Source organism: Phocoena sinus, chromosome 11 (assembly GCF_008692025.1).
Source record: "Phocoena sinus isolate mPhoSin1 chromosome 11, mPhoSin1.pri, whole genome shotgun sequence".
Taxonomy (NCBI): Eukaryota; Metazoa; Chordata; class Mammalia; order Artiodactyla; family Phocoenidae; genus Phocoena; species Phocoena sinus.
In genome coordinates, this window is record NC_045773.1 from 51667901 (window position 1) to 51683658 (window position 15758).

General features: G+C 44.2%; 1 protein-coding gene across 1 annotated transcript in view; it reads right to left on the bottom strand.

Annotated features, from left to right (window-relative positions):
* CRTAP (cartilage associated protein) overlaps positions 1 to 15758 on the bottom strand; it is a 35113-nt gene that overhangs the window by 1132 nt on the left and 18223 nt on the right. The window contains exons 4-6 of the mRNA XM_032649880.1: positions 13528 to 13656; positions 7365 to 7510; positions 6147 to 6230 (exon numbers count right to left, since the gene is read on the bottom strand). Coding sequence (XP_032505771.1) covers positions 6147 to 6230; positions 7365 to 7510; positions 13528 to 13656 — 359 coding nt within the window. The remainder of the gene's footprint in view (positions 1 to 6146; positions 6231 to 7364; positions 7511 to 13527; positions 13657 to 15758) is intronic.

The following is a 15758-nucleotide window of genomic DNA, read 5'->3' on the forward strand; positions in this document are numbered from 1 at the left end:
CCCTCCCCCAGCCCTACTCCCCTCCCATTAGCAGTTACCCCACAGGAAGACTTTCTGTCTGTTCCCTTTCTGCCTTGATCACCAGACCACGAGCTTTTCAAGGACCAGGACCTTCTTCTGCAGAAACTGGCACACACAGGTCTCAGTAAACCTGCTAGGGGATGGCTGACTGTGTGTAGGCGTGTTACTGCTGGTGCGACTGAAGCAATCAGGCCACTCAAACAAGAGACGCTTGGGTAGTACAGGAGCCCACCTGCTCCCTCCTTTTGCAATGAGCCTTAAGGCTCTACCTGAAACAGCCCAGCATACTTTCTGATTTCCTTCTCTGCGTTGATTCCACTCCCATGACACACCTGACCCACCAGCTGATGACACCCACTCCCTCTACTGCAGAGAATGAGTGAATCACCAAGAAGGCCAAGCCCCTTCCCCCGAGGTCAGTACAGGCAGCCCCACCGATGGTGACCACCCCCTGCTAAAGCCTGGCCCCCCTCACGGAGGCCTCCCTCCCAGGCCAAGAGCCAATTTGCTGCTTTTGATATTTTAACACAGAGAGAGTCAAAAGGTCTCTCAGCATTTGAGAATAGTTAGAAAATGTATCAAGTACATGAGACACAAAAGGGATCTTATTATTTTTAACAAATGCTTCTACACATCATGCCTGCAATTAGGAACTCAAGTGATGGGAGTGGAAGACCGCTGCTTGAATAGATGACATTCTTCAGTTGCTTTCTGGACCCCAAAAGGAAAACAGGGTATGGTAGAGGATTACATATATGGCCATGACATCTGTTCCCAGGGTTACAGTTTCCTGCTGTGGGGCTACTGTGAGGTGGGGATGATAGCATTGTTTGCTTTTAGCTCACTACTAAGTGTCCCCGGCAATAGAGATGAAAGAAACACATCCTCCTATGAGGTCACTGGTGTCGCGCTCAGATCTATTGATATTTTCCAGGCACCCATCCCCTAGCTGTTGGGAGTGTCGCTGCTAATGGCTTATACCTATCCCTTCTCTGCATGACTGATCTTGGCCAAAATGAGCAGCCCTGCCAGGGAGCTTATACACCACCCGCTCCGGGCTGCCAACAACTAGTGAGGGACTGAGAAAGGGGATGACAAAAGGCAGAAGGAGCTCTGTGATACAATGCATGCCCCAGAGCTCCCCGCAGGATCAGGATAACCTGACTGCAGGTGAGACCACATGCGTGCGTAGCTCCTTCCCCTGCCCCTCACCTCCTTTCCTACCCAAGAGCATCTATTTCAGCTTGCTTTATAAACGTTCTGAAACTGTAACAGGGCCTCTGCAAAATTTTTAACCAGTGTGCAAACTTTCAGGAGTTCTTACACATATTTCAAGCCCAGAAAGATATAAAGAAGGATACCACAAATATCAGGAGACTAGATTGACACTTTGTTTCGAAGTAGCATTTTGTCCTTTGGAAATTTTTAAGGATTAACTAAGAATTTTATTGTGTTGGTTACAGTTTATTTCAAATTATTACTTGCCATAATTTGATAGATAATTTTAAAAATAGCTCATTCTTTAGAAATTCTTTTAACATTCTAAAGCTTTGATTAATAACCGAACTACTCTGGGAACTTCAATGGAGTCCTGTTATCTTGACAGGTCCAAGTCTAAGAATCCTAGGAATTTTAAAGCCTGGAATAAGCCTGGTCTATTCACTAGATGATTACTAAGCAGTCGTGTGACTTTGAGTAAGTCACTCTACCTTTCTGAGTTTGTTTCCTCATCTGTGACATGAGACAGCTTTACTGAATCTCATAAAGGGTCTATTCTTGTTCTTGCATTGTTTTTGTATGTTAAAAGTCTTCAAAGGGTTCATAGCCAGGAATTCACCTCTGGGAATTTATCCTAAGGAAATGATCAGAGAAAAGGTAAAAGATTTAGTAACTGCTGTGTTATTGATAAAAGCAAAAAGTGGGAAGCAACCGAAATGCGTATAAAAAGAGCTTTACTTAAAAAATCCACACCATAGAATATTAGTCATTAAAAAATTGTCTTTACGGCTTCCCTGGTGGCTCAGTGGTTGAGAGTCTGCCTGCCGATGCAGGGGACACGGGTTCGTGCCCTGGTCCAGGAAGATCCCACATGCCGCGGAGCGGCTGGGCCCGTGAGCCATGGCCGCTGAGCCTGCGTGTCCGGAGCCTGTGCTCCGCAACGGGAGAGGCCACAGCAGTGAGAGGCCCGTGTACCGCAAAAAAAAAAATTGTCTTTATAATGAACATTAACTAACAAGATTAACAAAAACCACAAAATCATCTCAATAGGTGCAGAAAAAACATTTGGCAAAATTCAACACCAAAACATTTGAAAAAATTCCTCGTTTGTCAAACGATAAAAAACATTCAACTAACTAGGAATAGAAGAGGAACTTCCTCAACCTGATAAAGGGCCCTACCACAGCTAAGAATGTACTTAATGCTGAAACAGAAGGCTTTCCTTCTAAGATTAGGAACAAGACAAGGATTTCCACTCTCTCCATTTCTATTCAACATTGTACTAGAGGTTTTAGCCAGAAAAATAAACAAAAGACATGCAGACTGGAAAAGAAATAAAACCATGTCTATTCACAGATAACATGATCTTGTATACAGAGACTCCTTAGGAATCCATACACATCAAAAAAAAGTTTAGAACTGATAAACAAGTTCAATAAGTTTGCGAGATTACAATATCAACATACAAAAATCAGCTGTATTTCTATACACCAGCAACACACAACTAGAAAATCAAAATAAGAAAAACAATTCCATTTCCAATAGCACCAAGAATAACAAAACTTGGGAAAATATTATTGAAGGAAGTTAAAGAAGACCTAAATAAGTAGAAAGGTATCCCATATTCATGGATCGGAATATTTAATATTGTTGAGATGCCAGTCAATCTTCAGATTCAGCACAATTCCTATAAAAATCCCAGCTGCCTTTTGCAGAATTTGGCAAGTTGATCCCATATTTCATATGGAAAGGCAAGGGGCCCAGAATAGCCAAAACAATCTAGAAGAAGAAGAAAGAAGTTGGAAGACTCACACTTCCCAATCTCAAAATGCAGTACAAAGCTACAGTATTCAAGACAATGCAGTACTGGCATAAGGATAGAAATCTAGATCAATGGAATAGAATTGAGAGTCCAGATATAAACCTTCACATTTAAGGTCAATTGATTTCTTACAAGGGTACCCAGACAATTGAATAGGGAAAGAAAGTCTTTTCAACAAATGATGCTGGACAACAGTATTTCCACACACAAAAGAATGAAATTGGACCACTACCTCACATCATATGTTAAATTAACAAAAAAAAAAGATTGTAGACCTAAATGTAAGTCTATAACACTATAAAAACCTTAGAAAAAACAGTAAATTTTAGTGATCTTGGATAAGACAATATTTTCTTTGATATGACAGCAAAAACACAAGCAACAAAAGAAAAAATAGATAAGTTGGATTTCATCAAAATTTAAAACTTTTGAGCTTCAAGACACCGTTAACAAAGTGAAAAGATAATGCACAGATTGGGGGAAAATTTTTAGAATTCATATATCTGACGGGGGACTTATAACCATAACATATAAAGAACTCTTACAACTCAACAATGAAAAGACAAGCAACCCAATTTAAAAATGGGCAAAGGACTTGAATAGAATCAACATTTCTCCAAAGAAGATATACAAATGGCTAATAGCCATATGAAAAGATGCTCAACACCATTAGTCAATAGGGAAATGTAAGTCAAAACCATAATTAGGTACCACCTCACACCCACTAGAATGGCTATAATAAAAAAGACAGACACACATACATACACACACACACAAAAAGAAAGACAGACACTATAAGTGTCGCGGAAGATGTAACAGATTAAAACTCTCATACATTGCTGGTGGGACTGTAAAATGATTCAGCCAGTTTGGAAAAAAGTCTGGCAGTTCTTTAACAAGTTAAATATAGAGTAATAGGACTCAGAAATTCTACTCCTAAATATATACTCCTAGGTATAAGAGAATTGAAAATTTTTGCCCAAACAAAAATTTGTACCCAAATGTCCATAGTATCATTATTCAAAGTAGCCGAAAAGTGGAAACAACCCAAATGTCCATCAACCAAGGAATAAACAACAGGTGGTATATCCACACGGTAGAATATTATTCAGCAATGAAAAGGAATTTTTACATGTAACGTGATGCATGTTACAACATGGCTAAACCCGGAAAACATCACGCTCAGTGAAAGAAACTAGTCAAAGACCAAAAACCATGATTCCATTCACATGAAACATCCAGAACAGGTAAATCCAGAGACAGAAAGTAGGTCAGTGGTTGCCAGGGGCTGGGGGAAAGGGTCGGGGTGGGCAGAGGGGAAGGAATGGAAAGTGACTACTAATAGGTTTGGGCTTTCATCTGGTTTTTTTTTTTTTTTTGGCTGCACAGCACGACATGCGGGATCTTAGTTCCCCAACCAGGGATGGAACCCCGGCCCTCAGCAGTGAGAGCATGGAGTCCTAACCACCAGACTGCCGGGGAAGTCCCTGGGCTTTCATTTGGGTGATGAAAACGTTCTCAAATTTGAATGCATAACTTTATGAATATACTAAAAAAAAACCCACTGGATTGTATACTTTAGAAAGGAGAACTGTACAATATGTGAATAATATCTCAATCAAACTGTTCTAGAAAAACATAACCAGGGAAATTGCTCAAACTACAGTGTTACAATGGAAAAGCCATGATATATAATTACAGTCAAGTTTATAGTGAATATATATTGGAAATATATAGAAAAAACTGGAGACATAAATACCAAAATATCAATAGTAGCTTGCCTCTAGATAATCAGGAACTCTACTGTCCCGTTTTTCCTAAATACTTTTTTCTCAGGAATTCCCTGGTGGTCCAGTGGTTAAGACTCCATGCTTCCACTGCCTGGGACGTGGGTTCGATCCCTGGTCAGGGAACTAAGATCCCGCATGTCGTGCTGTGCAGCCAATAAATAAGTAAATAAATATATTTTTCTCCACTTTACAAACCATAGCGGTCAACCTTGTTTGTGTCTGGTCAGCATTCCTTCCTTTTCAGCATCCTTGTAGTCATATCACAGGCTCTGCTTCAAGAGAACTCAAGGCAAGACATATGGCACATGGGTCACTTCCTAGTTTGTAAAGCACTTCGATGTGCAAAGTGGTATTTCATTCTTCCGACCCTGTGAGGTCAATGTTATTAGCCCCATTTTACAGATGAAGTACTGAGGCTCAGGGGAGCTAAATGCATGCTAGTGGTCGATCCATCTCATGCAAATTCATGCGCAGAAAACAAACTCCACAATGATGTCTTATTTACAGGTGCTTCACTGAAAACTGGGGCAGTGGAAAGAGCAGACATGGAGGCTCAGGGCTGCCGGGTCTGGCCTAGCAGCTCCCGGAACCTTCCTGTCCAAGCTCCTCAGCTGTAAAGTGAGGGGTCAGACGAGAACAAACCCGCAGCTCTCTCCCAGCTCCGATGGCTGGCAAGTCCACAGCTGTCTTAGAAAGAGTTTGATGGTTTGTTCCAAACGCATCTCTCTAAACGCTACCCCTAATGATGGCCTTTCTGTGACTAGGCTGCCCCACCACAGAATGACGGCTCCATAACCAGCAGAGTCTCCACCGTCAATAAAGAAGTCAGCTAAGCAAGACTTAATCAGGAATTTCAAGCGACCCCAGAGAAGGATAAAATGCCTAATATACAGAAAACAAAACAAAACAAACTGACAGAAAAATTGGAATGTGGGCTTCCCAGTGTCTTCAGAGTGCTAAAATTCAGTGTGTTTTTATAATGTTAAAAAATGATGCTTGATGCCACACGGTGCAGGAAAAGAAAAAAAAAAAGATGCTTGGATAGCTCCTGGGATGGGTTCCTGGAGGATGGCTCTGTACTCTGTCAGGAAACGTGGTGCTTCAGCCTGGGTTTCCTAGAAAACCCTTCTTGCCCAGGCCAGTGCTCTGACACATAAAAACGCTCACAGAAACTCTGTTTCCCAAGGCCCCTTCTGTTTCTCCTTTCAGGGGCGACTCGGCCTTCCAATGATTTTTAACAAAGCTGTGAGTAATATTTTCTCTTAGCCAGACGTGTGCTAAACAGGAAAACTTACCTCATCATCATCCATTATGTTTTCCTTAGCAAAGTCATGCAGCTCTTTCTGGAGTGTCGTCACGTTGAAGAACTGAACTGCTTCCTGTTCAGACACAAACAGAGAACGGTTTATATGACCAACCTTTTAAGGGGAGAACTGGGCTGGTGGCAGGCGGGGAAAGGGTATGAGCTTTCTTCGGGGGGTGATGAAAATGTTTAAAATTAAATAGTGGTAACGGTCGCACAGCTCTGTGACTATACTAAGACCACTGAATTGTGCACTTTGAAAGCATGAATTTGACAGTATATGAATTATATCTCAATTTGAAAAAAAGAGTAGCCAATCCTGAGTGAATGAAAGTGTGTGTGTGTGTGTGTTGGCTGGACAGTGAAGTTGAAGGAAGATGTATGTATGGCAAACCAGGACAGCACGCACAAATCTCAATGAAAATACAAGTTAAGGGCAAATTAGAAAAGATCTTCTGAAAGTGATATATAATCCATAGGTTTCCCTGAACACATGCAAAGCTGAGTGCATCCATCAAGGGAATTAAATGATATTCATCCATAAACAAGCCTGCCATGGAGCTGTTAAAAAAAAAAAAAAAGTAGGTGGTATGGGTGCGACATGGGAAGTGTTCATGATGAAATTGTTAGAAAGACAAAGCAAGTTGCAAAACAGTAGGTAAGATCCCATTTTTGTAAAAATTGATAGTTACATGCTGCATATACAGTAAATGCATAGCTATAGGGCAGGATGAGAAAGAGAAAATATGGGATTAAGAAGCAGTCTCAGGTTTCCCTGATGGCACAGTGGTTGAGAGTCCGTCTGCTGATGCAGGGGACACGGGTTCGTGCCCCGGTCCGGGAAGATCCCACATGCCGCGGAGCGGCTGGGCCCGTGAGCCATGGCCGCTGAGCCTGTGCGTCCGGAGCCTGTGCTCCGCAACGGGAGAGGCCACAGCAGTGAGAGGCCCGCGTACCGCAAAAAAAAAAAAAAAGCAGCAGTCTCAATTCCTAAGTGAATCATTTCTGTAATGTTTAAAATTTGTAGAGTGCTTACTGATTTAGAAGCGAGAACAAAGATGTAAAATGTTAAAAGATAAAAAAGCTACAAAAAAACCCTGAGTTTCCCTTCCTTTCTGAAATAACCTGTCTCTTAAGATGCGAAGCTGCTTCCTGAAAGTGGGATGAAGAAGAGAACAGGAAACGCGATGGCTGGTGCACTGGCACGTACTGGTCTGGGCTGGAAATGCTCCTCCAAGAGCCCCCACTTGTCCCTGTGGTACTGATAATACACCAGGTTCTGCTTCATGACCTTATCGTCCTGGTCAAAGAGCAGGTAGCTGACTGCACAGGGGGCTGCGTTCTTCAAGTCGTTCACTGAAGGCAAAGGAGACAACAACAGGAAATCAGCCAACCTCTCCCGACCCACCCTCCATTTCATAACACCTTCAAACAGAGAAAGATCACCAACAAGCCCCTTCTCCACAGACCCTCCTTCGGAATACCTGCAAAGACAAAAGAAATCTTCCCAGGGTGAAAAGGTCATAGATAGGGTATCCATGGGAACGTGGAGGCCAGTTTGGAAAACAGAAGAAGTTCCTCTTTAGGCAGAGACCTATGCAGAAATACCTATATTCCCCTCAGGCCTTGGAGACCTGGGCTGGTGTCACAGCCCTGGAACCTAAGCAGGCTTGGGTCCCAAGGCTGGACTGTCCTGAAGCTGAGGGAGCTGGTGAGGACATGCCAGCAAATGAGCCCTCCTTGGACCTGCAGTGCCTGGTCCCCTCTGCATGGGAACCATAATCTCCAGATCCAGGCAGGCCTTTCAAATGCTAAACCAAGCCTAGTTCACCCAAAAAGGGGTCCACCCTCTGGGCTGGAAGAGTTTTGAAAAGTCACCTGGTCTCCACGTCTCCTGGTGGGGAGGTTCCCACCTCCACCCTCCTTCCTTAGAATCGCCCCACCCAGGGATGACAGCGCCCTCAGTGCAGCGGTTTTGCTGGGGCTGCGATTTCTCCGTGGGGTGAAGGGTAAGGGGGAAGAAGGAACGAGACACAAGCCCTTGGGCCTTTCTTCTGGCACACTCCGCTCTCCTTGACAACCCAGGAACACGACTTTCCTAAGGCTCTGACTGCCCGAGTATCCAAGTTGGGCATGAAGAAATGCTGCCGCCTTGTGGCAGTTTCCCATAACAACAACTGTAAAACCGCTGTTTATGGGCACTTCCGAGTCACAAGGCCTGTGGGGTTGGAAATGACACCCGTCCTCAAGAAATGTCCTGGGGTGATTGAAAAAGATTTCAAAACAAGGCCGACTTTCAAGAAACCAATTTCAAGAGGTAAATTTCACTCACACTTTTTAAAAATAAAAAAGAAGCACTGGAAAAGATGCTCCACATCGCTGGGACTTCCCTGTTGGTCCAGTGGTTAAGAATCCACCTTCCAGGACTTCCCTAGTGGCGCAGTGGTTAAGAGTCTGCCTGCCAATGCAGGGGACATGGGTTCGAGCCCTGGTCTGGGAAGATCCCACATGCTGCAGAGCAACTAAGCCCATGTGCCACAACTACCGAGCCTGCACTCTACAGCCCCCGCACCACAACTGCTGAAGCCCGTGCGCCTAGAGCCCGTGCTCTGCAACAAGAGAAGCCACTGCAATGAGAAGCCCGCACACCACAACGAAGAGTAGCCCCCGCTCGCCACAAGTAGAGAAAGCCCATGCGCAGCAACAAAGACCCAACACAGACAAAAATTTAAAATAAATAAATTTATTTTAAAAAAAAGAATCTGCCTTCCAATTAAGGGGACGCAGGTTCAATCCCCGGTCGGGGAACTAAGATCCCACATGCCGCGGGGCAACTAAGCCCCTGAGCCACAACTACAGAGCCCACACACTCTGGAGCCCACACTGCCACAACTAGGGAGAAGCCCACACACCGCAACAAAGAGCCCACATGCTGCAACTAAGATCCAACACAGCCAAAAATAAAATAAATAAATAAATATTTTTTAAAAAGATGCTCCACATCATTATTATTTGAGAAATGCAAATCAGAACTACAACGAGGTATCACCTCGCACCATTCAGAATGGCTATCATCGAAACATCTACAAACAATAAATGTGGAGACGGCGTGGAGAAAAGGGAATCCTCCTATGCTGTTGGTGGGAATATAAATTGGGAACAGCCACTACAGTGAACGGTGTGGAGGTTCCTTAAAAAACTAAAAACAGAGCTAGCATATGATCCGGCCATCCCACTCCCGGGTGTACATCTGGAGAAAACCAGAATTCGAAAAAACCCAGGAACCCCAACGTTCACTGCACCACTATTTACAACAGCCAAGACATGGAAGCCACCACAATGTCCATCAACAGACAAACGGAAAAGGAAGATGTGGTACATTTATACAATGGAATATTACTCAGCCATAAAAAAGAATGAAATGATGCCGTTGGCAGCAACATGGATGGACCTAGAGATGATCATACCAAGTGAGGTAAGTCAGACTGAAAACGACAAATATCATATCACTTACAGTTGGAATCTAAAAATTGATACAAATGAACTAATTTATAAAACAGAAAGACACTCACAGACTTAGAAAACAAACTTATGATTCCCAAAGGGGAAATTGGGGGGGGTAGAGATGAATTAGAAAGTTGTGATGAACAGATACACCCTCATATATATAAAATGGATAATCAAGAAGGACCTACTGTGTAGCACAGGGAACTCTACTTAACACTCTGTAATAACCTATATGGGAAAAAGATCCAAAAAAGAATAGCTCTATATGTCTGTATAACTGAATCAAGCTGCTGTACACCTAAAACAAACACAACATTGTAAATCAACTATAGTCCATATAAAAGAAAAATTCAATTAAAAAACAGTAGTACCTGCCACATTTCCCTCAGGGCTTGGTAACTGGGGCTGGGGTCACATCCCTGAAGCCTAAGGAGGCTTGGGTCCCAAGGCTGCACTCTCGTGGGGCTGAAGGAGCTGGGGAGGATATGCCATCAAACGAGCCCCCCTTGGACCTGTAGTGCCGGGTCCCCTCTGGATGAGACTGCCATCTCCAGATCCAGGTGGGCCCTTCCAAAGCTAAGCCAAGCCTAGTGCACCCAAGAAAGGGTGGACCTCTGGCCTGGAGAAGCTCTGAAAAGTCACCTGGTCTCCACGTCTCCTGGTGGTGGGGTTCCCACCTCCATCCTCCTTCCTTAGAATCGCCCCACCCAGGGACGACAGCGCCCTCAGTGCAGCGGTTTTGCTGGGGCTGCGATTTCTCTGTGGGGTGAAGGGTAAGGGGGAAGAAGGAATGAGACACAAGCCCTTGGGCCTTTCTTCTGGCACATTACACCCTCCTTGACAACCCAGGAACATGATTTTCCTAAGGTTCCGGTTACCCAAGTATCCAAGTTGGGCATGAAGAAATGCTGCCGCCTTGTGGCCGTTTCCCATAACAACAACTTTAAATCACTGCTGATGGGCACGTCTAGTCACAAGGCCTGTGGGGTTGGAAATGACACCTGTCCTCAAGAAACGTCCTGGGGTAGGTGATTGAAAAAGAATTCAAAACAGGGCCAAGAGGATTCAAGAGGCCAATTTCAAGACGTAAATTTTACTCACACTATTTACCTGTAATCCAGAAAGCAAAGATTTCTTGGGGAGCAGCAAGAAAAGCTGAAAGTTTTGGTGTTTTATCCATTATGTCTTTGCCACATTTTCTGATATTCTGGTTGGTTTTTAGAGTTAGTCAGGATTTCAGAGGATTGACCAGTGAGCTTCCAGGGCCTGGAAATGTCCAGAACACCTCTAAACTCCAGTGTCCTCGCGTGTTCCCACTGAACCAAGCCTACTTAGTGGCTGGAAGATCCATGTTTCAATGTCCATTCACGGGGTAGTTTAGTGAAGTGTCAGCACAGCTTCTCATGAAAATGAAAGAAAAACACGGGCTATATTTTCTTCCAACAGAACATCTGTAAACTGAATCCAAGATCAGCAATGTGTTGATAAAAGTTGAAACTGGGTGATGGGCACCCTAGAGATCATTATACCAACCTCTCCAACATATGTTGTTGTTTTTATTAATTACCTTGGTTTTTCTTTTTTCTTTTTTTCTTTTTTTTTTTTGGCTGTGTTGGATCTTCGCTGCTGCACACACGCTTTTTCTACTTGCGGTCAACCGGGGGCTACTTTTCATTGAGGTGCGCGGGCTTATCATTGCAGTGGCTTCTCTTGTTGCAGAGCACGGGCTCTAGGCACGTGGGCTTCAGTAGTTGTGGCACGCAGGTTCTGTAGTCGTGGCTCGTGGGCTCTAGAGCGCAGGCTCAGTAGTTGTGGTGCCCAGGCTTAGTTGCTCCGGGGATCTTCCCGGACCAGGGCTTGAACCCATGTCCCCTGCATTGGCAGGCAGATTCTTAACCACGGCGCCACCAGGGAAGCCCCTAATATATGTTTTTAAATTTCCAGAAGTTAAATAAAACATGTACATAATTTTTTCATAATTCTCATTAAAACAGGGTCCTTCCAAGTGTGGCTGAATATAAGCCAACAGTTAACACTGGGGTTGGAGGAGAGCAGGGAGGGGGATGGAGATGGGTTGTTTGCTTTTTTTTTGCGGTACGCGGGCCTCTCACCACCGCGGCCTCTCCCGCCGCGGAGCACAGGCTCCAGACGCGCAGGCCCAGCGGCCACAGCCCACGGGCCCAGCCACTCCGCGGCACGCGGGATCCTCCCGGACCGGGGCACGAACCCGCGTCCTCCTGCATCGGCAGGCGGACTCCCAACCACTGCGCCACCAGGGAAGCCCGCGTTGTTTGCTTTTGATGTTTCTCTGTACGTCTCTGAGATGTTTGGTTCACTGCAATAAGCTTCTCTTATAAGCCTTTTTGAAAAAAAACACTTACATTAAATCAGCTATTTATATTAGAAAAGAGGGCTCTTCATAAGCAAAGACACTGCCTGGTGGAAAACTGTCCCCTCCACACCAGAATGTGGTCAATAAATATTTGCTGGCGTCATGCTGTGAGCTCAGTGCTGCCTCATAGGAAAGCATGTTCACACATTATATAGAACTAGACTCTTGTCCTCTACGCTAAATAATCCTTTACCAGACAGCTCACGCTGGGGTGACAGTAGCAAATAAAATCTCATCCTTCCCTCCATGAAAGGGGACTTCTGGGAAGGACACCTGTTAAACACACACCTCAACCTCCTCTTGATCTCAGAAATGTCCCAACCAAGGGACATTTCAGTACATTTCATTGCATTCTTAGATGAGGCTCAGGCCGCTCTAAGATCAGGTTCACTGCTGAGAGAGGCCAGTTACCTTCCTCAGAAAAACATGGTATAAATGTCAGCATCAGAGAATTTTCAGGAACAAAGAAGCCATCTTGATTAATGGCAAAAGTTTAAATATTTTTAATTTAAAAACTAAAAAGAGAGAGGGAGAGAAGGAAAATATTTTTCTTTTCTTTTTTTCCCTTTTTTAACCTTCAGCAGGCAAGGCTTTCAGTGTGTCCTGGAGAGATGAGATGGGATTAAAAGGTAGGCGGGTTAGGTGGCTGCTGAAGCAGAGGGAACCCAACAAAGAACAGGATGGACACAGCGGGGAAGGGGGGCTGTGGAAGACAAGGTCACCTGGCACTCCTCCAGGATATCCCTGAGTCCCCAAGACCAGCCGCCCCTGAGTTTGAAGGGCAGCCTTGGGGAAGCTAGCCAGACACCTGCCAGCAGACCCAGACATTTCATCAGGAGGGTAGAGTTGTTGCTGGGGTAAATGACCCTAGTAACTTCCCATGCTTGTCACCGACTGCCAAGGTACACGCTGCTCACGCGAGTGGCACCCAGCAATCTTGGCTACAGAGAGAGGGGGAAAGCCAGGAAATTCAGGCTCTGAAGTCTGAACTCCAAGTTCCTTTCTTTCTCCCATGTGTCCCCTTTGTCCACTTGGAAGGTTCTGATTGATAAGCTCCAATTTCAGGCCAAGGCAGGACCAACTGCAATGACATTCTAAGAGTCTGAAAAGTAAAGCCAATGATGTGGAAGAAGGGAAATAATGATATTTTTTAAAAAAAGAAAAGGAAAAAGGGACTTGCCTGGCGGTCCATTGGTTAGTACTCTGCGCCTCCACTGCAAGGGGGCATGGGTTTGATCCCTGGTCGGGGAACTAAGATCACGCATGCCACGCAGAGTGGCCGAAACAACAACAGCAACCACCAAAAAAACGGTTATATAGAGTTTGCCATGTGCCAGTGTGTGAATTTCCTAAGCATTCCACGTCTATCAACTCATTTAATCCTCACAACCATCTTAGGAGGTTAGTACTCTCTGCAGATGTGGAAGCTAAGTCTTAGCACCTTGCTCAGATCTCCTAGAAGATGATTACTTACATTTATAATAAGCAAACTGCAAATAATGATACATGGTAGCCACAAATTTCTCGACTGGATATCCTCCTATGACTGGGGTGAGGTTCTCTTCACACTGTATTTTGCATTCCAGAACTTCCACATAATGATCTGAAAGAACACACAAATTTTCAGGCAGTGTATCCATTATTTCCTTAATGCCGCTTCTGCCCCACTGCCCCAAAAGATCAAGGTAAAAATGATAAATGATAAAAGTAAAATATTCACAACACTTATGATAAAGGGTTAAAATCTTTCACGCACAAAGTTTCCTAAAATCAGTAAGAAAAAGACAAATGTCCACTATAAGAATAGCCAAAAGGATGTTAATAGAAATTATAAAAAGGGCTAATAAACACTGTGAAAAGATCTTAACCACATTTGAAATTAAGAAATACAATTCTACCTAAAATAATGTAAGCTATTACATTGGCAAAATGTTTAAAATCTGATGATGTCCAGTGATAGGAAGAGAATAGTGAGACTCATGCTCTCATGTTCTGTTGGTAGGAGCAAAATAGGAACAAATGTTTTGGAGTACAATTTGGTAAAATTTATCAAAGGTTAAAATACACATATTCTCGGTAATTCCCTGGAGGTCCAGTGGTTAGGACTCTGCGCTTCCACTGCAGGGGACACAGGTTCGATCCCTTGTCAGGGAACTAGATCCCATAGGCATGCCGCAACTAAGAGTTCTCATGCCACAACTAAAGATCCCAAGTGCCGCAACTAAGACCTGGTGCAGCCAAATAAATAAATAAAATAAAATAAAATTTTAAAAATACCTAAATACAGTCACATAGAAAGATGTCAAAGACTACATTTCCCAGCCTCCTTTGCAGTTAGGTTGGGGCCATGTGACTAAGTGAGCCATGAAATGTGGACAGTAACAGCTGATGAATACTACTTCTGGGGCTGGTCCCTAACAACCTTCCAGGTGCCCCTTGGCCCCTCCCTTTTCTCCTTTCATTCAGCCAGAAGCTAAAGACTCCAGCATGATGATACACATTTTGCTAGCAAGACTGAAGGAACAGGCACTCTCCCACGTTACTGGTAGGAATGCAAAATGGTACCTTAAAATACCAAATAATTTATGTAAACCTTTATTCTGAACTATCAATCCCACTGATGTTGACTTTGCAAACACACTTTCATACTTAGCAAACAACAACAACCCACTAAAATTCCCCATTGCAGTATTAGATGTAATAGCAAAAGATTGGAACAGCCCAAATATCTATCAGATAGTTGAATAAACTGGAGTACATCACTCCCCCAACCCTCCGTGGAGCACTTGGCAGTAATAAAAAGAATGACACAATCTCTACGCACTAGTTAGGATATATTGTTAAGTGGAAAAAGCATAACATAGAATAGTGTTTAACGTATGGTACCTATTCTGTATGAAAGAAGCAGACACAAAAATAAAGGGAAAGTTGGGCTTCCCTGGTGGCGAAGTGGTTGAGAGTCCGCCTGTCGATGCAGGGGACACGGTCCCGGTCCGGGAAGATCCCACGTGCCGCGGAGCGGCTGGGCCCGTAAGCCATGGCCGCTGAGCCTGCGCGTCCGGAGCCTATGCTCCGCAACGGGAGAAGCCACAACAGTGAGAGGCCCGCGTACCGCAAAATAAATAAATAAATAAAGGGAAAGTAGTTTTTTTTTCTTTTTCTTTTTTTTTTTTTGCCTGCATTGCACAGCATGTGGGATCTTAGTTCCCCAATCAGGGATCAAACCCCTGCCCAGTGCAGTGGAAGTGCAAAGTCTTAACCACTGGACCACCAGGGAAATCCCTAGGGAAAGTAGTTTGATATTCACACAACCTTTATAGAAAAAAATGCTTCAGGCAAGAATTCTCAACAGTGTGCTAAATCAGTGGGGGTAGGGTGGGGAGGGGGGCAGAGTTTGATGGACAGCAAGTTGTCCTAGTCTGGAAGCACCTGTCCACAAATTATTAATTTAAAAAGGAAAAACAGTAATTATATTGTGGAGAAACTGGAAAGCACCTCAACCAAATGTTTAAAATTTAGCGTCACCACTTCCCTGGTGGTCCAATGGTAAAAAATCCGCCTTCCAATGCAGGGGACGCGGGTTTGATCCCTGGTAGGGGAAGTAAGATCTCACGTGCCGCGGGGCAACTAAGCCCGTGAGCCACAACTACTGAGCTCGTGCACCTCAACGAGAGAGCCCGTGTGCTGCAACTAGATGCTCTAGAG